Source organism: Nylanderia fulva, unplaced genomic scaffold (assembly GCF_048542155.1).
Source record: "Nylanderia fulva isolate GAGA-0341 unplaced genomic scaffold, ASM4854215v1 Scaffold6, whole genome shotgun sequence".
Taxonomy (NCBI): Eukaryota; Metazoa; Arthropoda; class Insecta; order Hymenoptera; family Formicidae; genus Nylanderia; species Nylanderia fulva.
In genome coordinates, this window is record NW_028190698.1 from 3011807 (window position 1) to 3037916 (window position 26110).

At 35.1% G+C, this 26110-nt stretch overlaps 2 protein-coding genes and 1 long non-coding RNA gene across 7 annotated transcripts; 1 reads left to right on the plus strand and 2 right to left on the minus strand.

The window, feature by feature from the left end:
- The first annotated feature begins 2126 nt into the window (after positions 1–2126).
- Positions 2127–12309, plus strand: LOC146720845 (uncharacterized). 2 transcript variants are annotated; one of them, XR_014925931.1, is made up of 4 exons: positions 2127–6124; positions 6290–6425; positions 6874–7197; positions 7744–12309. It is a non-coding gene; the product is annotated as an uncharacterized LOC146720845 (long non-coding RNA). The 2 variants fall into 2 exon arrangements; XR_014925932.1 differs by lacking the exons at positions 2127–6124; positions 6290–6425 and adding an exon at positions 6500–6646.
- LOC146720846 (solute carrier family 35 member G1) lies at positions 4097–7264 on the minus strand. Its single transcript, XM_085487979.1, has 3 exons — positions 6842–7264; positions 5862–6077; positions 4097–5715 (listed from the first exon to the last, which is right to left on the minus strand). Exons 1-3 carry the CDS (start codon positions 7151–7153, stop codon positions 5233–5235), a joined length of 1011 nt encoding a protein of 336 aa, XP_085344105.1. The 5' UTR covers positions 7154–7264; the 3' UTR covers positions 4097–5232.
- A 3510-nt stretch (positions 12310–15819) lies between the features above and the next one.
- On the minus strand, positions 15820–25333 carry LOC114941922 (uncharacterized). Of its 4 annotated transcripts, none has more exons than XM_029317142.2 (8): positions 25169–25333; positions 23884–24244; positions 22972–23442; positions 22480–22887; positions 21743–21868; positions 21323–21559; positions 20773–21100; positions 15820–20446 (listed from the first exon to the last, which is right to left on the minus strand). In XM_029317142.2, exons 2-8 carry the CDS (start codon positions 24204–24206, stop codon positions 19052–19054), a joined length of 3288 nt encoding a protein of 1095 aa, XP_029172975.1. In that variant the 5' UTR covers positions 24207–24244; positions 25169–25333; the 3' UTR covers positions 15820–19051. The 4 variants fall into 4 exon arrangements, with proteins under 4 accessions (XP_029172975.1, XP_029172970.1, XP_029172963.1 ...); XM_029317137.2 differs by adding an exon at positions 24392–24522 and having other exon boundaries at positions 22480–23442; XM_029317130.2 differs by adding an exon at positions 24392–24778 and having other exon boundaries at positions 22480–23442.
- Positions 25334–26110: the final 777 nt, after the last annotated feature.

Consider the following 26110-nt stretch of genomic DNA (forward strand, 5'->3'; position numbering starts at 1 on the left):
TTTCGTAATACTTCTGCTCCCAGAATTTATTATTATCTTCTGCTAATTTCTGTCGGATCGTTTCATATGTAGGCAGTAAAGTTGATAATATCTTCTATGCTGTTGCTTTTAAAAATGTGAATTATTATTGACTCTCATCTCAGTTGAGAGACTTTCGTGTTCTATTTTGTTTCTGCTTCTTCAATATACTCCGTTATTTTTAATGCACTTCATACTTTCTTTTCATCAGGTAAACCGACGTATGACGCGTGAAGTCATAAAATAAAAACGTACCTTTCGTAATACTTCTGCTCCCAGAATTTATTATTATCTTCTGCTAATTTCTGTCGGATCGTTTCATATGTAGGCAGTAAAGTTGATAATATCTTCTATGCTGTTGCTTTTAAAAATGTGAATTATTATTGACTCTCATCTCAGTTGAGAGACTTTCGTGTTCTATTTTGTTTCTGCTTCTTCAATATACTCCGTTATTTTTAATGCACTTCATACTTTCTTTTCATCAGGTAAACCGACGTATGACGCGTGAAGTCATAAAATAAAAACGTACCTTTCGTAATACTTCTGCTCCCAGAATTTATTATTATCTTCTGCTAATTTCTGTCGGATCGTTTCATATGTGGCAGTAAAGTTGATAATATCTTCTATGCTGTTGCTTTTAAAAATGTGAATTATTATTGACTCTCATCTCAGTTGAGAGACTTTCGTGTTCTATTTTGTTTCTGCTTCTTCAATATACTCCGTTATTTTTAATGCACTTCATACTTTCTTTTCATCAGGTAAACCGACGTATGACGCGTGAAGTCATAAAATAAAAACGTACCTTTCGTAATACTTCTGCTCCCAGAATTTATTATTATCTTCTGCTAATTTCTGTCGGATCGTTTCATATGTGGCAGTAAAGTTGATAATATCTTCTATGCTGTTGCTTTTAAAAATGTGAATTATTATTGACTCTCATCTCAGTTGAGAGACTTTCGTGTTCTATTTTGTTTCTGCTTCTTCAATATACTCCGTTATTTTTAATGCACTTCATACTTTCTTTTCATCAGGTAAACCGACGTATGACGCGTGAAGTCATAAAATAAAAACGTACCTTTCGTAATACTTCTGCTCCCAGAATTTATTATTATCTTCTGCTAATTTCTGTCGGATCGTTTCATATGTGGCAGTAAAGTTGATAATATCTTCGATGCTGTTGCCGCTTTTAAAAATGTGAATTATTATTGACTCTCATCTCAGTTGAGAGACTTTCGTGTTCTATTTTGTTTCTGCTTCTTCAATATACTCCGTTATTTTTAATGCACTTCATACTTTCTTTTCATCAGGTAAACCGACGTATGACGCGTGAAGTCATAAAATGAAAACGTACCTTTCGTAATACTTCTGCTCCCAGAATTTATTATTATCTTCTGCTAATTTCTGTCGGATCGTTTCATATGTGGCAGTAAAGTTGATAATATCTTCGATGCTGTTGCTTTTAAAAATGTGAATTATTATTGACTCTCATCTCAGTTGAGAGACTTTCGTGTTCTATTTTGTTTCTGCTTCTTCAATATCCTCCGTTCTTTTTAATGCACTTCATACTTTCTTTTAATCAGGTAAAGTTTACCTGATGAAAAGAAAGTATGAAGTGCATTAAAAATAACGGAGTATATTGAAGAAGCAGAAACAAAATAGAACACGAAAGTCTCTCAACTGAGATGAGAGTCAATAATAATTCACATTTTTAAAAGCAACAGCATAGAAGATATTATCAACTTTACTCTTACATATGAAACGATCCGACAGAAATTAGCAGAAGATAATAATAAATTCTGGGAGCAGAAGTATTACGAAAGGTACGTTTTTATTTTATGACTTCACGCGTCATACGTCGGTTTACCTGATGAAAAGAAAGTATGAAGTGCATTAAAAATAACGGAGTATATTGAAGAAGCAGAAACAAAATAGAACACGAAAGTCTCTCAACTGAGATGAGAGTCAATAATAATTCACATTTTTAAAAGCATTAGCATAGAAGATATTATCAACTTTACTGCCACATATGAAACGATCCGACAGAAATTAGCAGAAGATAATAATAAATTCTGGGAGCAGAAATATTACAAAAGGTACTTATTTTATGAAAAGGTTTTTATTTTATGACTTCACGCGTCATACGTCGGTTTACCTGGTAAAGAGATGAATTTTCTTTAATCCTTATTTTTCTTGTATGTAACGTTGGGTATTTCCCTATTTCGCTCGCTTTTGATTTTCTTTTTTCTTTTTACTCATAAAAGAAAATTCTATTTGATTTATTATAGCGATAGAACTACCTTAACTGTCTTCACTAATACGCCGTTACAACATGTATGATCGCCTTGGATTGTGAGACTACTTAACGATCGATATTGTGTATAACGTTCCATGTATTATCCGGATGTATTCGCAAATAAACATTAAATATTGTTTATGTATGTTTCTATATGAAAGTTACTTTGCAGCGGCTGGGCTTGTTTAAGATTGAATTTTTTATGATGAACAAATAATAATCTTTTCTATTAAAATAAGAGAGACTGTAAACGATACAACGTTACAATTTCTTCGACAGAATGGATCAGATAGCATTGTTTCAATTTATATTTGATGCGGAAGTGACAGCTGCATATGTTACATGCATGCAATTTCCTAATTAATTCTATACTAAATCATTTTGTATAAATATTTTTTCAAAGATATGAAAATTAATTCTCGTTCTATTGCACTTTGAAGTGATTTATATGATGACGTTTTAATATGCAATTTGTGACAATTATAGACAGTCATGAAATTCAAATTGCAGAAAATCTTAATGTTATTTAAGAGCACGCAGTATGTACTATTTCTAACGCTCTCGTTGTACGCGTTTTTTCTTTTCCAAAAAGTTTTCTTGTTTGTTCATATATCACATGGTCTATCATTCTCAGCAAGTTTTTTCCCGTTTAATTTTATTACATCGTAATATCTCTGTATATATAATACGTAGAGCAAAAGTAAAGACATTTTTCTTATACAATTTAAACCCAAGCTATCGATTAAGTCTATCGAGAATACGATCAGTTCAATCCTTCTATGAGATCTGGTAATATAAGGTGCTGTCAAAAGTCCGACTCGCATAAAAATACACGGAAGTACCTCGCTACGATTTTTGTGATGACTTGTCGCGAGACACTACCGTGTCTCTTGATTCCAGTGGTTATCTTCGGTATTTTCTTCATTTGATCTGCTCCAATGTGTCGAAGCCTACTGTGTCATTGTATAATCAATGATACTTGTTGTGTGCCTCGGGAGAGACACTTAAGGGTCGCGCCAAATTGGGATGGGAATCCGGGGCGTCAGGACTTGTCGGGTGTTTGTAGAAAATGCACTACACTTTTTGTATTAAAATTCTTTATTCAACTTCAACCACTTGGTCTTTATTTTATTTCACTATTAATACACTGAAGCTTTATCGTGTGTGCGGCACTGACTTTCTATTACTCCGCGTATCGCGCACAACTGCGAGTCGATGCTAGGTGCGCGCGCGGTTTAGCGAGATCGTGATTAGAGCGATTATTTGTGTCTGCGACTGAGCGAGTTGTCGCGTCTCTACTCTCTTTTTATATCGTTGTTTTTTGGAGTTTTCCCGATCGGAAGGGGTGCCTGGCAACAGGTTTCCCCGGTCGAGAATCTAGGTGCAAGCGAAGCAGATTCAAAGTCCTTCTGCTTTGTTTGCACGTTGACCAATTTCTGTTCCGCGTATATCTCGCATTGTATGCGTTTTTAACGCGGTCATTATCTGTCGTAATTCTGATCCCGCGTATACCTCGCATCGTATGCGTTTTTTAACGCGGTCAGTGTCTGTCGTAATTGCGGATGCAATACGAGTACCCATTTCTTAATATTAGTTACCTTTTAATAGTTATATCTATTGTATATCTTTGGGGGATATAACATACTTTACTGACGATATATCCTCAATGACTTCATTTTTGCGTAAAGTCTTGCCTCTGTAATTGCAGCTGTTAAGTTTTTTAAATTATTGTTGTTGAATTTTTTTCAACACATTTTCAAAGATATAATGTTTTTTTCAAAGAAATGAAATCTGATTTTCGTTCCGTCGCAATATTTTTGCGTGATTTATATGACGTTGTCAAATGTGCAATTTGTTTTTTAACAGACATCTTTGAACAGTCGTGCATTGCATATATTTTTCTTGTCTTCCAATAACTATATATATCATTATAGACTTAAAAAAATTTTTAAATGGTAGAAAATCATTATTAATTAATAATCTAATAACACAATATTATTGAATACACATATTATTGAAAACTTTCATTGCTTCTTCAAATAGCACGTGTCATCGCTGATTGTTAGAAAAGATATTAATATATCAATGTCACTCTGCCTTATTGTATCATCAACGTTATTGAGCATACTCGGAATCGCGGACACTCGTTCATGGCGACCACATGCTCCGAAACGCGCGCTCATTCGGCTCGATAAAGGACCAATTTGTATATCACACATGTTGAATTTTTACAAGGTGATCGATTAATAATTACACGCGCGTTAATTTTACTGGTTCATTTATTATGGAGAGCACAGCGCAAAAAACAAAAATAAATTCCGCATTTATATTTAGGCATTGTAAAAGCTTTTACGATGTTGTTAAAAACTTTTATTGTTTGTTCAATTTCAATAATTAGTTTGAATAATAATAAGGACAAATATGCTCATATCAAATATCAATTCCTTATAACTTCAAATGCATGTGTTTGTAGAATGATAACGAGGATTATTAATAAATTTTATTACAATCACTGCATTTAAGATCTCGTGATGAAGCAACTGAGGAATGTACTTAGAAAGGAAGTACAAAAATAAATTTCGCATTTATATTTAGGCGTTGTAAAAGCCTTTACAGAATTATTAAAAACTTTCATTGTTTCTTCAAATAGCACGTGCCATCGCTGATTGTTAGAAAAGTAATTAATATATCAACGAGATATTTATATAAGATTTATATAAAATTTGTATAAGATTTATTAACATATTATACTTAGTACAATTCGATATCGTGATATTTCGATAAGTTTGAGGAGAGGAAATGGAATCTTGACGGGAGATCGCAATTCGCCTATTATCCTTTGTAAAAAATAACACAATTCGAAATCAGATTGTTTGGAGATTTTAATCTCCCTCGCCAGATAATATCTCCCGTCGATCTGACTAAGGTATGAAGTCGCAGACGGCGTAGATCTCCTTCTCGAAGCCCATGCAAATGACGGAGAAGATGATGAGGATCGCGCCGGTCAAACTAGTTGATGTTGGCTTCTCACCGAAGAGATACACCTGGATCACATATGCCAGTATGATGTCCAGCGACCTAGTGACCGACACCTTACCCGCGCCCTCGATCTTCAGCGCTTTCGTCACAAGGACCTGGCCGGTTAAACCGGTCAATGCCACCAGCATAATCTGGCCCCAGGTGAACCAGTCATGCGGCAGCTTTAGTTTGAGGAACTCATGATGAGACACCGTAAAGTAGAAGAAGATGGACGAGACCAACGACCAACACGACAGATTCAGCACCAGGATGGAGTAATGTATCTCCGAGCACTTCCTCGTCACGACGATGTTGAGTGCCGTGAAGAGGGTCGCCAGAATGGCGCACAGGTATCCCATAAGATTGTAATTCTCGGTATGGTGCATCTGAAAAGGAAGAGAAGTCGATTGAGTTCTTGACGAAGATTGATGAAGATTCGAAGACTCGAATCCTTCAATATTAGAGAATATCTCAGTGAGATTCTTTAACCATTACCATTGGACCTGAATTTTTTCCTCGTTTGCTTGATTACCTGGAATAAGAAGGGCGGTCTGGCGACGAGGACGACGCCTGTAAAGAGGGTGCAGACCACCAGGATGCGTAGAACACCGCAGGGCTCCTTCAGGAAGAGGAAGGAAAGCGCGATGACTATCACCGGCGAACTGAAGATGATCGTCGTGGCATCTCCCAGGGGTAATTCTCGGAAGCTGTAGTACAACAATGATAGAGTCATACCTCCTACCAGGCCCTGGAAAGACAGGATCTTGGTGTAAATGAAGCGAAATAGTCGGGAAGGTAAGCTTATACATTTTCCGGTTTATGAAGTTGAAAATATTTTTTATAGCTTATTATTGCTATTATTATTCCTAAATTATCATTTTTAATTTTTTCGCTATTGCTATTATTATTACAGTTTATTCGTGTTAATTTAATAAAAGCATTTTTCTCGATTTTTTCTAGCGAAGCGCGACCTGAACTTTATAGTGCAGTAGACGCAGATGTTACGAATGAATAATGTTTGTTGTCGATGCCAATTATTTCCGGCTTAATGCAGTAATATGATATGCGTCGTAAAATGCCAGGCGCCTGCGGATAAGTGAGTAATTATTTTGTATTTTGTATATTTAATCAGTTGAGAGACAGAAAGAGAAGTGATTAGTTCCGTGTGTTGGAGCAATAAATAGATATTTTTTCATAAAACTAGAGCGATTACGACTTCATTACGCAAGTAGAGTTTGCAGATAAGAAGAATGAAATTTCATATACGCTTGGAATTACCATATGTCACTTCAAGTGTCACGAAGAAATAGTGTCGAAGTGTTTAGTTTCAACATCTAGTTTCCATTTGCTTCATTAATTATCATTTTATAATTTTTTCCTATAATTATAATTTTTATTAAGAGAAAGAGAGACCATATTCAAGATTAACTTTTGTTAAAATAAAATTATATATATATATATATATATATATATATATATATATATATAAAATCTTGACATATGGAGCGTTACTTGAAAATGAATGAGTATTCTTCTTCCGGAAGGGCCGAAGAGATCGCCGGAGGATCTGCAGGCCGCGACAATCATCGCCAGGATCTGCAGCAGGGCGCGGATGGCCAGCAGGATCATAGGATCCACGTTGCGGACCGCCTTGACCAGAGCAGCGCTAATGGTGAAGAAGGTGCCCGATAGAAACGCGAGGAAGACCCCGTACCACCTGGTGCCTTCCCGATAGGTCTCGCCATTGTTGGCGAACTGCTCGGTGTAGTGATAGGCAGGATGGATGCTGTTGTAGGACGCGGTGGATTCTATGCTGAATTTCATTGTGACACCCGAGCGCGATGGAAAAGAGCGAGAAAACAGAGAAGGTAAATGTGAATGATTGACACAGCGCGCGAGAACATGTACAATGTACGTCGTATATCTTGGACGACATCTGTCCGTCTGCAATTAGCATAACTTAAACGGATTAATGGAGATTAATTGTGACGCTAGAAAGATTCGGAGACGAGCGGAAAAAAAGTCTCTCTCTCTCTCTCTCTCTTTGCTCCATATAATTAATACGATGATAGTTCATCCTTTATTTATTTAGAGGACAGTTCTTTATTTCAAGTAGCTGTCGGTTAGATTTTTTTATTTATTTTATTCATTTTTGTTTACTCATATTTGTCTTTTATTTTTAAAATTTCGTGCTTTATATTACAATTTTGTATTTTATTTTTTATTTAGCGTTTTAATATCTAATATACCGTATATAATATTAATATGAGAATTTGAGAAACAAAAACGACGGAACTTCTTAACTGGAATTTATTTAAGAAATCAAAGATTTGTTTCTCAACATATTCGATTTTTTTATCACTATTATGAAACTCTTTCACTTAATTAATAAAAAAAATTTATTTTACTTACAGATGAATGAGCATTCTTCTTCCGGAAGGGCCGAAGAGATCGCCGGAGGATCTGCAGGCCGCGATAATCATCGCCAGGATCTGCAGCAGGGCGCGGATAGCCAGCAGGATCATAGGATCCACGTTGCGGACCGTTTTAGTCAGAGCAGCGTTAATGGTGAAGAAGGTGCCCGACAGGAACGCGAGGAAGACTCCGTAGCACCTGGTGCTCTCCCGATAGGCCATTGTTGGCGAACTCCGGTGTAACCGCTCGGTGTAGTGATAGGCAGGATGGCATTTTCAAGTAATTTTATTTTATATATAATTCCCAGTCAGAAATGATATCGAATCAACGTCAATTCGTCGTCGAATCGACGTCAATTCATCGTTGAATCGACATCGATCGGGTAAATCACCATCGAATCAATGTATTATAATTATAATTATTTTTTATAGAAATTTAGTACTGTGAATCATTGGGGAAAAAACAGTAATTAAATACTAGCAGTATTTCAGTAATTTTTTGGCTAGTACTTCATCCACAATCACTGATTGCAGTACTTTATAAAATCATTCATGAAATACTAAAGCTGCGTTCGTTTTGAACGCTTTTAGCACTATAAGCATCTTCTGTCTTCGTTTAATATTCGATGTGCAACGTCAAAGCGAACGCAGCCTAAGAATTATAGATAAATACTAGCTGCAGTAAATTACTGAAAGAAACACTACTTAAATACTAATAATATATTATAGTGTTAAAACAATATTTCTTTTGGTAATTATTTATTAATATTGCAACTTACATTTGTCAATAATTAATTAATAAAATCAGATAAGAAATATATGTCGGCTCTCAATATTAGTAATAATAATAATATATGAATTTTAAATCGGCCAATAGAGCCCTTAGTGGTAAGAGCAGTCGCCCGGAAAGTGAAAGACGCGGGTTCGATTCCCGCTTCAGCGACTTTTCGGACCTATATTTTTCTCGCTTATTTTTCTCCATATGTAAGTTCGAGATTAATTTATATATGGAACTTAGTAATCTCAAACCAAGAGATACAGTTCCGAAGAATTAATTTTTCGCGCTTGGGCTCTATTGGCCGATTTAAAATTCATATATTTAATTAATAAAGTTAGCTAAATAATTTTAGTAATTATAGGTTCAGGTAGAAAATAAAATCTAATTTTAATGAAAGAAGATATATTTATATTTAGTGTATTATACAATATATAGTATGTAGTATACATATCCCGGGAAAAAATTTAGTATATATAATTATATATTAAGAGTTTAACAAGGCTCTGTAATATAAATATAAATTTAAAGTGTCAAACAGGCAATTATTTCCTTAGGGGGTAACAGGGGATGTATGGAATTAAATCTCTTGTAGAGATTATTCCAATTTTAAATCTTGGCCGTGACCAAGTAAAATTTAATGCCTTGTGCATAGGTTTTTAATTCTAACGAAAAAATTTAGTTTCGCGCATTGGGATAACGCACTGTCATCCGCGATTTGGCTATTATTGCCTGTTTGACACTTTAAATTTGAATTTATAATTATATATCCATTTTTATAGATAATTATATAAATTTATATATATAAGTTCATATATATAATCACATGTCAAATTATATATAAAACGTATATATTTATATATATAAAGTAATATTATATATATATATATATATATATATATATAAATTTACATTATTATACCTTTTTTTTTCTCCGTGGACTGATTATGTCATGATTATGAACTCTTCGCTCAACTGTGGTCAGATGTTCTTTATGAATATCTCTCTTATTTTCAGGCGTTAATCTTGTAAATCTTAGAGCATTTCAAAAATATTAGATTTTCAAGATGTATGGTTCTTCATGAAGTTAAATTCAAAATATATATCACAGTCACAGCTTTTTTAATATTATTATAAATTATAAGAAATGTATATATTTTTGTAAGAGAGATATTATATAAAATTTAATGTTCTGTTACTAATATTTAATTTATTTATTATATAATAAATATAATTAATTTTCTTTATTGCTTTTGATCATATTCATAAATAGCACATCTTCGATGAGAACTCTTGTTTTGTTGAGAGCTTTGGTTCCGATTGCTTTTTAGTAGCTTAGCTCGTTTATCTTCGTATTCTTTAATTTTCTTTTTTTTTAACTCTTCGTGTTCTTTCAACAGTCGTTGTTCCTTACGCCATTTTCTTTTTGGTTCCGATTGCTTTTTAGTAGCTCAGCTCGTTTATCTTCGTATTCTTTAATTTTATTTTTTTTAACTCTTCGTGTTCTTTCAACAGTCGTTGTTCCTTACGCCATTTTCTTTTTGGTTCCGATTGCTTTTTAGTAGCTCAGCTCGTTTATCTTCGTATTCTTTAATTTTCTTTTTTTTTAACTCTTCGTGTTCTTTCAACAGTCGTTGTTCCTTACGCCATTTTCTTTTTGGTTCCGATTGCTTTTTAGTAGCTCAGCTCGTTTATCTTCGTATTCTTTAATTTTCTTTTTTTTTAACTCTTCGTGTTCTTTCAATAGTCGTTGTTCCTTACGCCATTTTCTTTTTGGTTCCGATTGCTTTTTAGTAGCTCAGCTCGTTTATCTTCGTATTCTTTAATTTTCTTTTTTTTAACTCTTCGTGTTCTTTCAATAGTCGTTGTTCCTTACGCCATTTTCTTTTTGGTTCCGATTGCTTTTTAGTAGCTCAGCTCGTTTATCTTCGTATTCTTTAATTTTCTTTTTTTTTAACTCTTCAGTGTTTTTTCAACAGTCGTTGTTCCTTACGCCATTTTCTTTTTGGTTCCGATTGCTTTTTAGTAGCTCAGCTCGTTTATCTTCGTATTCTTTAATTTTCTTTTTTTTTAACTCTTCGTGTTCTTTCAACAGTCGTTGTTCCTTACGCCATTTTCTTTTTGGTTCCGATTGCTTTTTAGTAGCTCAGCTCGTTTATCTTCGTATTCTTTAATTTTCTTTTTTTTTAACTCTTCGTGTTTTTTCAACAGTCGTTGTTCCTTACGCCATTTTCTTTTTGGTTCCGATTGCTTTTTAGTAGCTCAGCTCGTTTATCTTCGTATTCTTTAATTTTCTTTTTTTTTAACTCTTCGTGTTCTTTCAACAGTCGTTGTTCCTTACGCCATTTTCTTTTTGGTTCCGATTGCTTTTTAGTAGCTCAGCTCGTTTATCTTCGTATTCTTTAATTTTCTTTTTTTTTAACTCTTCGTGTTCTTTCAATAGTCGTTGTTCCTTACGCCATTTTCTTTTTGGTTCCGATTGCTTTTTAGTAGCTCAGCTCGTTTATCTTCGTATTCTTTAATTTTCTTTTTTTTAACTCTTCGTGTTCTTTCAATAGTCGTTGTTCCTTACGCCATTTTCTTTTTGGTTCCGATTGCTTTTTAGTAGCTCAGCTCGTTTATCTTCGTATTCTTTAATTTTCTTTTTTTTTAACTCTTCATGTTTTTTCAACAGTCGTTGTTCCTTACGCCATTTTCTTTTTGGTTCCGATTGCTTTTTAGTAGCTCAGCTCGTTTATCTTCGTATTCTTTAATTTTCTTTTTTTCTAACTCTTCGTGTTCTTTCAACAGTCGTTGTTCCTTACGCCATTTTCTTTTTGGTTCCGATTGCTTTTTAGTAGCTCAGCTCGTTTATCTTCGTATTCTTTAATTTTCTTTTTTTTTAACTCTTCGTGTTCTTTCAATAGTCGTTGTTCCTTACGCCATTTTCTTTTTGGTTCCGATTGCTTTTTAGTAGCTCAGCTCGTTTATCTTCGTATTCTTTAATTTTCTTTTTTTTTAACTCTTCGTGTTCTTTCAATAGTCGTTGTTTTTTACGCCATTTTCTTTTTGGTTCCGATTGCTTTTTAGTAGCTCAGCTCGTTTATCTTCATATTCTTTAATTTTCTTTTTTTTTAGCTCTTCGTGTTCTTTCAACAGTCGTTGTTCCTTACGCCATTTTCTTTTTATTCTCTCTAGCCTTTTGCTTATTTCTTTTTCATCTACTGACTTTGATCTCTGACTGCCTTTACTCATTGGCCTTGCTGTAAAAAAATTAATTATAAATTTTATTTAAAAAACCAAATCTTATATAGCAATACATTTTTGTGCGCAGAAAATTAAATAGAAATAATTAATAATTTTTTATAGATGCATTAATTTACTTCCTTTGTGCAATTGTTCACTTTTTTAAATAAAAGCATTTAATTTTTTTACATAGTTTGATTTTGTTTATTATTCTATACATATATATATATATATATATATATATATATATATGATCTAATAATAATAAAAATTTCCCTTTACTTTGTATTGCTTCGAAAGTAATATATTATTTTATTATCTATTAGTGAATAATAAACATATAATTTGCGTTGAAATATCACATATCCCAGATTTGCGTGATATATAATTATTATATACAATGAACAAAAAACCGTAAAAAACAATCCAACGCTAAAATGTACAAATAATAAATTTGGAAATATATATATATATATATATATATATATATATATATATAGCGCTACATTTGTATTAAATGACTAGAGATAATTTTCAAAGTCAAATAAACTTTATTATTTTATTAATTTGCATTGTTACTTTCTTTCTAAGTCCATTCCTCAGTTGCTTCATTAAGAGATCTTAAATGCGGTAATTGTATACAATTTATTAGTAATCCTCATCGTTATCATTCTGCAAACACATGCATTTGAAGTTGCAAGAAATTGTATGAGCATACTTGCTCTTATTATTATTCAAACTAATTATTGAAATTGCAGAAACAATAAAAATTTTTAACAACATCGTAAAGGCTTTTACAATGCCTAAATATAAATAAGGAATTTATTTTTGTTTTTCGAAGTATCTGAACATACATATATTACAACGTTACTCTATTGTTAATTTAAATAATCGTTAGTTAAACTAAAAATCGCTAATTTAAACCAAATACTTTTGAGTATATGTGCAGCTGTCACTTCCGATATATCAAGTACGAATTGAAACAATATATCTGAGATCCAATTTGCCGAGAATCCTTAGCATTGTATCAATTGCAATCTACCATTAAGCCGGAAATCATACTTAATTAATTATGAGAGGTTTGATCATGAATTGTCACATAGTTTAATCGCCGCGAAAGAACATATGTACTGACTTTTTTTCAAGTGGATGTATCGAGTATCGAATTAAAAGGTGAAACATATTGGATATAATTTGTGATTATGAATTCTAAGAGACTACGAATTCAATATTCTCGATCAATGTGAAGAAAGTTCATCCAACGATATCTGGTAAGAAATATCTATCACTAACTCATCTTGATGATCTGAACAAAAGATTGCAATCGCTAAACGATTATTCGACAATTCTCATTCGGACAGCTCTGAAACAAGATAGGAGTTTGGAAGAAACCGCACGTTGGATTTTCGAAGTATAGAACAATGCGAACCAACATCGAAAGTAACATGTGGAATTAACTCAAAGATAATAGAGAAATGGATGCATCTTTTGTAAGTAAAGAATAAAGGAATATTTTTTATGTCTCATAATCTGATGATCCACTGCAAACTTACATTGGCGCGCAATCTTATAGGTAGCTGTCCTCATCTTTAATAAGAGCTTCTGATCGGCATCCGGAACAGGCACGTGCACAACTACCACGACATCAGCAGGAATTTCGTTTACGATGTGTGCAGCTGTCATCTCGCTAAAGGGCATCGAGGAACAGACACATTTGCGAAAGGTCCCACACATGTAAAAGCCTTCTATCAAATCCTTCACACGACAGAAGTCTTTGCATATCCATTGGTTCAATCATTGTTAAATTTTGTCGTATCATTGAGTAAATTTTACATTTACTCAAGAATGTAATATCAAAATACGTAATTACACAAATTTTTACAGCAAAAGCATCAAAAAGCAACTTCTGCGAGATATAACAAAAATAATAAGTAACAAAAAATACATAATATATATATTATATAATATTATATATATAATATATATATATATATATATATATATATATATATATAATATTTATATATATCGATGATTTATTCAATGGGAAATCAAGAAAGGTATACAACTATGATTAACAGTAAACCGCTATACCATGTCCAAGGTAATATAATTATATGTACACGAGTTTTTTTTCTCTACTATCTTTGTTTCTCGTCCCTGATGAAATCGCGCGATTCTGTTAGTTTCACTGGAGAACGGACGCTATATCTTTTTTTATTTTTATTTCTTTTTTTTTTGACAGTGCGCTTAAAAATCTATACACATTTCGGAGCTCGATTTACAATTCGAGAGGTACACTTAATGTAAGACACATATACATGTGTCCGCGCACGCACATTTTTTCTTTCTCGCACACATCCACGTATTTTTAATTTTTTTTCTCTCATTCTGTCTCTCGATCAAATCGTGTGAAATTTTCATCATGCAACATCTTGTTATATCCTACGACTAATATTACTCTACGTTCTGCCTTAATTTTAATTAGAGAAAGAAGTCGCATAATTACACTATATACGAGTGACTTCTCACTTTTGAAAAAGGTATGCGTGTGTATGTTTTGTATGTGCATATGTGTTATTTTACTTTGTTTCGCTCTCGTCCTTATTATCCTTTTTTCCTACACTTTTCTCGTCACATCATCTCTTCCACCCTAAATACGCTTTTTTCATCTTCTTGATGTAATCGTGAAAAATGTAATCGTCATAAAATTTTTTCGGGGAGACACACACACACCATCGAGGGATACATCGATTAGCGATGTAACAGAGGAATGTATATAATCGCGATAAAAAGAATCTCCCTTTCGCAAAGAGAAGAAGGGCGAAATTTTCCAGCGATTTTACTCGCGTAATTTTCGCACTTTACTACATATCTTCTGTGTGTCTAAGTGTGTGTGTGTGTGTGATGTGTAAATATATGTATATATTTACATGTATATATTCCTCTCTTTCTCCTCCGATATCTTTTTTTATTTTACATTGGTCATATATTTCTCGTCCCTAAAAGCGTATAATTCTCGCAACTGTACAAGTAAGGGACACATGTATGTGTGTATATATATATATATATATATATATATATATATGTGTGTGTGTGTGTGTGTGTGTGTGTGTGTGTGAATATATTCTAATACAATAATCATCTCGCTTTTTTCTTTCAAATTCTCGCACGAAGTAGCTGTTTCGCGCAGCTGTATTATACATATATTTTATATAATATTGCTAAAAGAGGAAGTTGTGTTAGCTTTGTCGTGTAGCTGGGACACATACGATAGAAAATACTATGATACAATTAAACAGAGAGATCGTGGAGATTGGACGAGATCGCGACGAATAAACAAAACTTTATTATCTTCATTACGAATCTCTTTAATTAATCAAAAGATTTGCACTGAAAAAAATTATTAAATTAATTAATATCTATTTCAATGCTGCTTAATATATATATATATATATATATATATATATATATATATATATATATTATTTGAAATAGATATTTATCTGCTTTGAAAAGGATTTTTTATATCAAATAAATATTTTTCACATCAAATCAATATTATTATAGTTTCAAATAAATGATTTATTAGGCAGCATTAAAAAAATATTTATTCGAATTCAATTTTTTTAGCGCGAATAAATCCCGTAGAAAAAAAAATGAAACGTAAGCAACAAATTAATTAAATATAATTTTCCATAATTAACTGTCCGGTTGTTTTTCTAAATATACTGATATAAATTTGTAACTTCTTTTTTCACTCCATGTAAAATTACCGAATAAATGCGATCTCCATCTCTCCATCTTCACGATATCAAAGATGCTCTTCCGGATTCGCTCGTTCGTACATTCATGATTTGTATCGAATTTTTGCCGGCTCTCGAAGATGTCAAGCTAATATCCTCTCTTTACAGACCCATTTTTTTCTTTTCCCTCCCTCTTCCCGGAGAAATAGAAGCAAATTTTTTTAGGTAGGCACTGCACGCCGCCGATCCTTCTTCTCCCTCTCATCAATTAAATGTACATCTTACTACGCTTCGAGAAATACGGAATTTTTTTCGTCGTATCCAAAAATACGTTTTGGCTACAAAAATAGGGCACACGCGCTCGTTTCTTTGTTTCTCTCTTCTTTGTCTTTTTTTTTTTTTGATTGATTGCCTTAATCAACGCCGTGCAAGAATACAAATGTCGTACGACTACAAATGTTCGTCTAGAATACTCTTGTCAACGTTCAGATGAGCACACATTCGAGTTCTTTCTTTTTCTCTTTTTTTTTAACTTTGATAAATTCTATGTTCTATGATGAATTCTATGTTCTATTCCAACGTAATATGCAATGTATGGATTCCTCTCCCTCTTTCTTTCTATTTCTCTATCAGCGCTAAAGTTATCGGTGTGATACAAAATTTTATTTCCGATAACTAAACATAGTTATCATAGTCGCCAGGACACGTAGTATGTTAATAAAAATTTCATTATAAATTATCCGAATAATCTAAAAAAAATGTAATGCCATGGCAAGAGATACATAAAGTGTTGAATCCGATATATTCTTCGTAGTCAAAACTCGGAAAAGAATTGACTACATTTTTAAAAAATAATAACTCGTATATTATACTTGTTCTAGAAATTGATTATAATTTTAAAATCAATTTTAAAATCAATTTTAAAAAAGCTCCGTTTTTAATTTTAACGAAGTCAACACATTTGTGATGTAGTAAAAAACGATAAAGTTTTTACAACTGATCGAGATGTTTAAAAAGCGGTAACTTAAAAACGCATTTATTTATGCATTTTTTTTCAAGTGTCTATTTAAAGAGTTTCCTAACATTTAATTGCAATTATATATATATGCTACTTGCGTTTAAACAAAGCTTAAAGATGAAAAATCAAGATAAAATATTTAGAAAAAGATCTAATAATTATAATGGCTTCTTGCATCTAAATTGTTTGATATTCACGCAAATAGAAACATATATATACACATATTGATTTAAAGGCGAATATTTTTACGCGATAAATTATAAAGAAATTTGATTATTAAATTATTATTATTAATTAAATAATAAATAAATACATGGAAAACTCGTGGATCTGATAATGAGCAGCATGAGTCTCCAAAATTTAAAAAGTGAAGAAATCATGCAAATCTTATAACACGGACTAGTATATTATTTATACGATGTGTATTGTATTTCTTTTCCCTCCGTTCGTAAAACGAGATCTCTCTTAAACGAGATCTCTCTTGCTCATGTGATGATTGATAGTAAAAAAAAGGTATCTGAATCAAGTAGATTCATTTGAACTCGCCAGCCACACACAATATTAGAATAACAAATTTATAGTCATTTATTACATTTTTTTAAAGTAACAGCTATATCAGTGCGGCATTTTATACAATTTTGAATATATGTATATATATATGTATATATATATATATGATATTATCGGTTTTCCTATAATATATATCAAAAGAACATAAGAGCGTAATTAAATTTTATGTACAAGGAAACACGAAGTCGTTAATTTTGTAAAAGTCGACAGCGTCTAAAGATTTAAAGAACATTTAATTAAATTAAATTTGTGAATATTTCATGACGATTGCTTTAATGTTCGAGACAGTGCTTAGAATTGATTCTCTCATTATTTCTGTTCTGTTCCTCTAATAATTAATTAACTCTAACAATACTATTGTAATAGTATCATTCACATCTCATTCAAAGAATCGATCATGGTCACTGGTCACGATATAAACAATCGTAATAATAAACTAAAATTACGTGCTAAAAGTAAAAACTAACATTCATACAAATATCCTACGTGCAGTGCTATAGCAGTGCAATTATTTTGTTAATTCTTGAGAGCAAGCCACGTTTTTGATGATTTTTACAAGGTTACTGTATTAATCATCTAACATTTTCTGCATTCATACAATCTCAAGTTTTGTGAAATATTTTTCGCATTATTATCATAATTATTGCCACTCTTGTCGGTGACAAATAAATATCTATTAATTAGGTTTCTTCCAGAAAAATGAAAGAAACGTCATAATAACGAACTTATAGTTACAATGGAGGATTCTAAAAATTTTAATTGACAAACATTAAAATAAAAGTGGCTCACGACGGTAATTCAACACTTTACTCCTTGCCTCTGTTTTCTCATTACAAAAATAAGTTAATTCATCCTAATTAGTGTATTCGCAGATTCAGAATTCTTCTTTTTGCATTTATAGTATCATATTGTACAAAGAATTGCACGGATTTTGTGTCTGCGTACAATATGGAATTAATGTTTTCATTTAAAAGAGACGCAACATTTTTCACATGTTATATGGTTTTTTACATGGAAAGTGCTATATGAATTGAGAAGTAAGATATGGAGTACGTAAACACATGAAAATCATGTAATTCTTTTTATGTTTTAAGTGTTGAATTTACTATCGCAGACTTTTTATTTTAGTGTTTGTGAATTTCAATCAGGATGTTTTGACGTTTTTTATTATAACTTAAGTAGCTATAGCTATTGAGGGCGATAACAGTTTGTTATCCTATTAATTGTTAGCTTTATTTTTTTGAAGTAGGAAAGATGAAAATTACCAACATGTTACCAACAAGTGACAAAAATTATGATGATACGAAACGTTTCACGAAAGTAAACATTCAGTAAAGTTTTAGTATCATAAAAAGAATTGCATAGTTTTCACGTGTCATATAGCATTTTCCATATAGAAAATAATAGACAATCTCGTCGTCATATTATGTTTCGATATTAGACAATTTTTAAACCAAGATATGCAATGTGTTATATATATCATATATCATATATCATTATATACAATATAGTGATATATAACAGCATTTCATGATATCATATAGACATCTTATATTCATCCTGTCATTAGTTTGGAACAATCAGTTATTCGTATCTACTCAAACGTGAAGATGAAACTTGAGTGTCCGCAGAGAATGTATAATACAAGAGAAACGTATCGCAAATAATCAGATGTTAATTAGATTAAATAATGGCCGATAAATCATCTAATGCGCGAAATACGAAAATTCGAGCGCATTCGACAGAATGATAAGTATAGATAATTGAATCACGACGCTTGGCAGAACAAAGAGCGAGAAGGATGGGACGAGTGGGAGGGGAGGAATAATGATAGAGGATCAACGATCGTCGCCTCCTGTGAAACAACAAACCTCATCGAACGTGATAAAGAAATATTCGATTTGATTAAACTAGTATGCTTAAAGAATTAGAACAAATCTCCGCGCCGCTTTCCGGCTCGGATAAATTATGAAATCAAATGTGTATCGGCACGTGAACCAATAACTCCGCACGGCTGGAGAACACCGCGGCGCACATCTCGCACGTGTACTCCACCGTGTCCGGTATTATTGTCTCCGGAACCTCGTCCATCGGCGCGATAACACTATGCACAGAGAGCATCCTCTGCGGCGTCGATTCCACCTTCACACTGAGTTTAACGTTGTTGTCCATTTCTTCGGTCGCGTCATGTGGCAATATACTCTCCTGGTCCTCTTCCTGAGCGGTGACGACGCTCGCTTCGAACGCGACTTCCAGATTGTTGCCGTCCACTGTGTGCTCCATCAGTCGCGCTGGATCAGCGCTGTTCTCCATGTTGTTATTATTATTATTGTTATTGTTATTATTGTTCTGTAGTTGCTGCTGCTGTTGCTCTTCCGGCTCGACTGTCGCATTCATTTCCTGCTTCACTATCGCCTTCTGTCTCTTGGATCTCTTTAAGGGGGCCGACCTCTTCTTGGTCGTTGACTCTTGACTCTTGCCAAGGCCGAGAATATTGCCATTGTTGTTCCTGCGACTGTCGCCGGTAGCCTTTGGTATGCCTGGCTCTTGTTTAATGTTCACCATCAGCTGCTGCTCCTCCTTCGCCGACTTTGCTGGGAACATTGCCGGAGTAACTTGCAGTTTACCCTCGATGTGATAACTGACGTTTTTGGTGCGCGGTCGATTTCTCTCGCCGCCGGGGAAGATTCCAGACTTGTGCTCGTTTGGCATCACCTTCGGCGTCCGCGTAACCATCGTCTTCGTCTTCTGACCCTTCTTCGCGCCATCACTACCCACTTCCACCGGCACCCGCGTCTTTTGCGTGTGTATCATCTTTGGTCGGCCGGCAGATTGATTTGACGATTGCGTCTCCTTTTTCTCCTCCTTGCGTAGCTTCTTCTTCGAAAGTTTCGTTTTGGACGCGTTCAATTTGGAGTTGCTCACGATCGAGTTTATATTCTGCAGCGAACTTTCGAAGCTCTTCAAGACATTTTGGTAACCTTCCTCGACATTTGACCGATGTTGCTTGTTCTTCTTGCCAAGTTTTCGCTTCGTGTTATCTTCCGAATCGGAACCGCCAGCGGCGACAACGTTGCCACCACTAGCAGTGCCGCTTTCCATCATGTCGTACGAAAACTCGTTCTTACGTACCACCGTGTTCGTCTCGTGCGGCTTCAACTTGCGTCTTCTCTTATATTTACGTGGTCCTGTCGGCGGCTGACGACTCAATGCAGTATTGTCGTCGCAATGCTGTACTATATGCGCCACTATTTCCTCAGATGTGCCGAATGACAAGCCGCATACCTTGCATAAAAATGGCGTCATACTGCCCACGCATTTTGGATCTGGACCGGAATGATGGGCGCGCACATGCTCTCTGAGAACCACCTGTAACGAACGGAATATGAAATTTAGTTTTGATCATTCGTGTGTACTTGAAACATCCTTTAAGGCTCCGAGCTCCTCGCCGACTATGTTTGAATTGTGACGTCAGAGGCAAGAAAACACAGTTAAAAATTCTTAATGTCATTTTTAAATGAAGATATTAGGACGCGATGAGTATACTCTAGAGCCTTAAAGAACGCGATTTAACATTATTTCAATGTGTTCTGTTTTGAAGATTTTAATATCGTTCAAAATGATATCGCCAGATTATAATTAATTCAAGCTTCTCCGTTTATAATTTTTCGTGCGATTTCTAACAATCAACTTACTCTCTGATTGAAAGCTCGAGAACAGATTGCACATTCGTATGGTTTTTCGCCGGTGTGAATACGCTCGTGCTTTCTCAGGGTACCGCCGTCGGCGAAAGCCTTCCAACAAAATCGGCAGCCGTAGGGCCTCTCGCCCGTATGGATACGTATGTGGATCTGCTGTGAACTGCGACTTCCAAACGTCTTGCCGCATTCACGACACGGGAACGAGCGGCCGCCTAACTCCTTGTTATGCGAGTGACGGTGGCTAACGAGAGCCCTTCCATCGGGGAACTCTTCGCCGCATTCATCGCAAGCTACCATTTTGTTACGATGAGATACCATGTGCCTGGATAACACAATTATTTGTCCGATTATTTACATACAAAAAATAGCGAGAGAATTTTAAGCTAAAGATGAAGAATTAAAAAATTACGGATAAAATATTAAATATATGTAAATGTATATTACATGTACATTTTCGATTGTACTATTATGCAATGTAATACGACGTAAATGTACATGTCCAGAGAAAGCAATAAAGCTTTGTAATATTTATTACAGATATTACCTTCGTAATCTGGCTTTACTGTGAAAGCGTTTTGTACACTTTGTACAACTAAAGGTCTTGTCCACATTGTGCACCCACGAATGCTTCAATAAGCTGCGTTTGTCCTTGCATGTTTTTCCGCATAGCGTACACGTGTTTGGTGGCGCGTCCTCGGCGTGATTCTGCTGTACGTGTTCTGCAACTTCAGCTTCATCGCGACATCTCGCCCCGCACAACAGACAACGGCGACTAGGAGATCTTGGTATGAATAAAAATTATCAAATAAATATACACACATATATATACTATATAGCGTTACATATATTAAGTTTCTATTTCATCAGACTTCAAATTACTACTGATAAATAAAATTCAATACTATTTTCGCGATTATGTTGATAATTGGAAGCTATAATGAAAGCTATAAGAATGCAACTATACCTTGAAGCGTGAAGTTCTGCATGTGCCAATAATGCTAATGCCTCCTCGAACCATTCTCCACAAACATTGCACACGTGATGCTGACTGGAACCCTCCATTGTATCCACTTCTTGCTTGATGTGAGATCTAAATACATAATATCACACTTTACACAAACAGATTTCTCTGATATTAATATTTTAATTCATATATTAATAACTTGCAATACAAGCTATTAAATGATTAAAAATATGTATAAATGTAAATTTATGTATACAAAATTAATATTTTTTATAAACATATTTTAACTACATATATATTACTAATATATTTTACATATACTATACAATTATAAATTATTATTTTAATTATATTATATAATTTATCTATACTATATAATATATTAATAAATAATTTATAATAAGTATAATTTTGCTTCAATCATATGTTTTTAATTATTGATACAAATTTTCACATACATACACGCATATGCACACTGAAATGTATGTAAAAAATATAAATACGTAAAAAAAGTTATAAATCCCAAAATAATTCGATATATACTTTTTGTAAATTCTGAAAAATTTCTTTTATAATTCTTTAGTATTCTTAATTAAGTATCATGATGCTTAAACAATTCCATTAAAATGTAATTTTTCTTAAACCTATGAATTTTCGATAACTGATAACTCCAAAAATAATGTTTAGCTCCTATACAAGCAACTGCATTGAAAAGCGATGGTTATTAGATTTCTTACTTTTGATGACGTTTGAGCAGATCCAGACGATTAAAGGGTACCCCGCAGGTGTTGCAATAAAACTCGCCAAACCTCTCGCTGTCAGCCGTGTAACTGGCATCGTTATCGTACTCCTCCATATCGGATACCTGTTGAAGAATAGTACCGCCGTGTTTAACGCGCACGTGCTCCCGCAGAGTGCTGACGTCCCAGAACATCTCGCCGCACGAAGTGCACTCGAACGGACTGTCGCCGCCGTGGATACGTGCATGCGAGGCCAGTGCCTTCTCCCTCGCGAAGCCGACCCCGCAGAACTGACAGACGTAGGGCTTTGTTGGGTCAGTGACGGGCCACTGCGGTGACTGTTGCCCGCCGGTGACAGACATCTCACTGTCCATCTGCCACCTCGAGCTGGACGCGAAATTGCCGCTGCGGGCAGAATCACCATCGGTCAGGTCGTCTTCGAGTAGCGATAGCGTGTCCTTGTAGTTATCGTACTCATTATACACATACTTGCCCATCTCTATCTTGATGTTGACTTCTTCGATGTTGTTGCGCCTCGGCAGACCAGCGGCGGCGTTGGCTTTCCGTTTACGCGGCGCGCTTGACTGAACCTTCTTGCGTCTGCCCTTGGTGCCGGTCGTCGTCGCGTCCTCCTCTTCGACCGCTAGAGAATCTTCGTCGTTCAACTCGTCCTCCAGACCGTCCCGCGTCGGCGGGTACGCGTGAATCTTCAGATGATTGTTCAAGTCACACTTGCGCACGTAACGCGCTCCGCACAAGTTGCAGCCATGCGGTCGGTCCGTCTGATGCGCAACCATGTGGTTCATCAGATTCGCCTTTTTGCGAAACCTACGGCTGCAGAAGTCGCAAGGATACGGTCGAGCGTTCTGGTACGAGTCTTGATCGATTGGCAACGGTATCTCCATGTCGTCGTATTCCAATAGATTATCATGTGTCACCTTCGCTTCTGGAATCTCGACCCTTCAAACGGAATAATTTATTATGTTGCGGCAAGCTTTGAAAAAATTAAGGAAGAATGTGAAACTGTGGAATGTTGATGGATAAGTCTTAAGGTATCATTTCATGTGCAGCATGCTGCTGCAGGAGTTTGTTGCTATTGGTGAAGTTCAATTGAACAAACAGCAAAAGCAGAAGAATACAGAACTAGTTGATTCTAATTATTATTAGTTAAATACTGGATTTTAAGGATAAAATAGATTATTATGAGAATATAAAAACCTTGAAGTAATAAGAAAACTAAGAAATATGCTCTAATATATTTTGATCACGTGACTGATTTGCTGCTGCAGTATGCTGCGTATGAAAAGGCACCCCTTAAGAGACATCCTAGATTAAAATATCAAATTGAACTAATACATACAAAACTTGGCTAAAGTATGAATGTATTTATGTTAAACTTACCCATCATCTGGACCAGGTCTGTCCCAATTGTCAGCTATTACCTCCTCCGTCACCTGTATATTCAGATAGTCGTGGCCCTGATCTTGCGGCACTATATATATAGATTCCATATCGTTAGTCTGAGGTACCATCAGTATCTCAGACTCTGTCGTAACCGCTACATCAGGAACAGACTCGACGGTTTCCTCAACCGCCACTTCCTCGCAAGCGCCTATCACCTCCTCCTCCGAAGCAACCAATTGTGCTTCAAGTCCACATATCACTTCCTCGTGAAGCTCTACGTCTCCCACCCATTGCAGATTTAGATCACCAGCGACGTCCATTTTTCTTAGGTTTTCCAACTACTTGATCACTGAAATCACTGCAACATTATAAATGAAATAAGTACTTTTTGTGTTACATCAGCTTACGTCAAGATCTTATGACTGTCCTAATCATACGGATTGAACCGCAACTGATCTTACAAACTTATTACGAGACAAAAGGACCTTTTCCAACTTTCACAAACCTGTTACAGGAATTATCTTTCCCAAGTCTTTACAGAATGGACAGTGATCTATTCATTATTCAACGTCTACGGCTCAATTGCAGTCTTTCTCGCAAGAACGTCGATTTCCCGAGACGCAGCAGGACGATCCCCTGCGGATTCAAGATTACGTCACACAGAGAAAGGCGAGACGTTCGTCGAGGAACCGCGGACGCTGACACATTTCCGTTTCTCCAGCCCTGAAGTTCGATTACTCGAACAACATACGGCGAATAAATATCGGAATAATCCCCCTCCCTCGTCCGCGATCGAAACTCGACAAACGATAATCGGAATGAACTTGGCTCGAAAGCCAACCGGATCTGGCCGGATCGACGTCTCGCCGAGCGTGTTGACGTCTCGCGGCCTCTTAAAGGTTATAATTATATAGGTTATAGCATTGATGGGCGAGAGAGGTTATAACGAGAGGGAAGAGAGTCGGATACGTGGCGTCGTCTTCGGATCCAGCCGCCTCCGGAGACGACGGGGTCACGACGTCGTGGACGAGAGAACGGGATCCCGACGACGAGGGTTCCGCACGACCAAGTGCCTCTTCCCCGAGGACGACGGACAAAGACGACGTGTGCCGCGCAGCCGTCTCTCTTTCTCTCTCCACTTCTTCGCGCGGCCTCTTTCTCTTCCGTCTCGGGGGAAACGCGCGCGCGACCGAAGACGCGGCGTCGCCGCGCGGACGACACGAGGAAGACGGACGCGAGAGAAGGTCGCGCGCGCTTCCCCGGCCTCGGGGATATTACTTACTGTTCGAGTGCCAGAAGCCCCGGTCACGACGCAGCCAAGGAACCTAACCAAAGAACACTCTCGGCCCCGCGATCGTAAGCAAGGGAGTCACACACAAGCGTCGACCTTCGCTTGTTTTCAATCTGGTGGGGGATGCGTTTAGAAATAACGTGACAAAATGGCGGCCTCGAATGCGCGAGCGCGCGCCTGCGCCTCCCCACCAGCGCCGCTCCGCCGAGGATTTGACAGGTGAGTGATAGACGGGAGAGTCGGCCGACTCGCGAACGATTCCGGAGCGGCCAATAGGAAGCCTCGTTCTCTGGGGATTTTTGCGGGGGAACCGAAATTCTTCGGAAACGTCGTGTATTGAAAATCCATCCTCGTTTTTGTGTATTTTTAATAATACGCGTCATAAAGTCGCGTTCTGAAAGGAAAATTAGATGGAAAATGTTTTGATTCGATCATAGGAATATATTATTCTTTCATTTATTGTTTCCTTCTCATTCTATGCAAATTATTTTATTATATATACAGAATAAATTTCATTTTTATGAATGAAGAATAATATATAATTTGTATTACAATATATGCGTATTTAAAAATTGGAAAAAATAGGAAAAAAATAAGAGAATACTTTATTTATTTTAATAAATTATTATATATGTGTATATTATATTAATACAAAAATTAATAAATATACGACATATATAGTAACAAATATTAATTAAATATTATAAGATGCAATTTAATTCGACCAAAAACTGGCTATTGTGAAGATTAATTAAATATATTTATACAAAATAAAAGAAATAATTATAATATATTTGATAATAAATACATAATAGATTAATAAAATAAATAAAATAAATATTCTTTGCAATACGTTTTTTAAAAGCGTAAAGAATAGAAATAAAAATATTACAATATTTATCTAAATAAATGATAAATAATACCTATTGCATA

Bases quoted from the DNA above. Each gene is read 5' to 3' on its own strand.
- LOC146720846 (XM_085487979.1), bottom strand. From the start codon at position 7,153: ATGAAATTCAGCATAGAATCCACCGCGTCCTACAACAGCATCCATCCT. The intron at 6,078-6,841 runs GTAACGCTCCAT...CTGTCTTTCCAG, and splicing joins GAATACTCATTCATTTTCAA to GGCCTGGTAGGAGGTATGAC. The intron at 5,716-5,861 runs GTAATCAAGCAA...CTTCCTTTTCAG, and splicing joins GACCGCCCTTCTTATTCCAG to ATGCACCATACCGAGAATTA.
- LOC114941922 (XM_029317125.2), bottom strand. From the start codon at position 24,206: ATGGACGTCGCTGGTGATCTAAATCTGCAATGGGTGGGAGACGTAGAG. The intron at 21,869-22,479 runs GTAAGAAATCTA...TTATGTATTTAG, and splicing joins CTGCTCAAACGTCATCAAAA to ATCTCACATCAAGCAAGAAG. The intron at 20,447-20,772 runs GTAAGTTGATTG...CGTTCGTTACAG, and splicing joins CTCGAGCTTTCAATCAGAGA to GTGGTTCTCAGAGAGCATGT.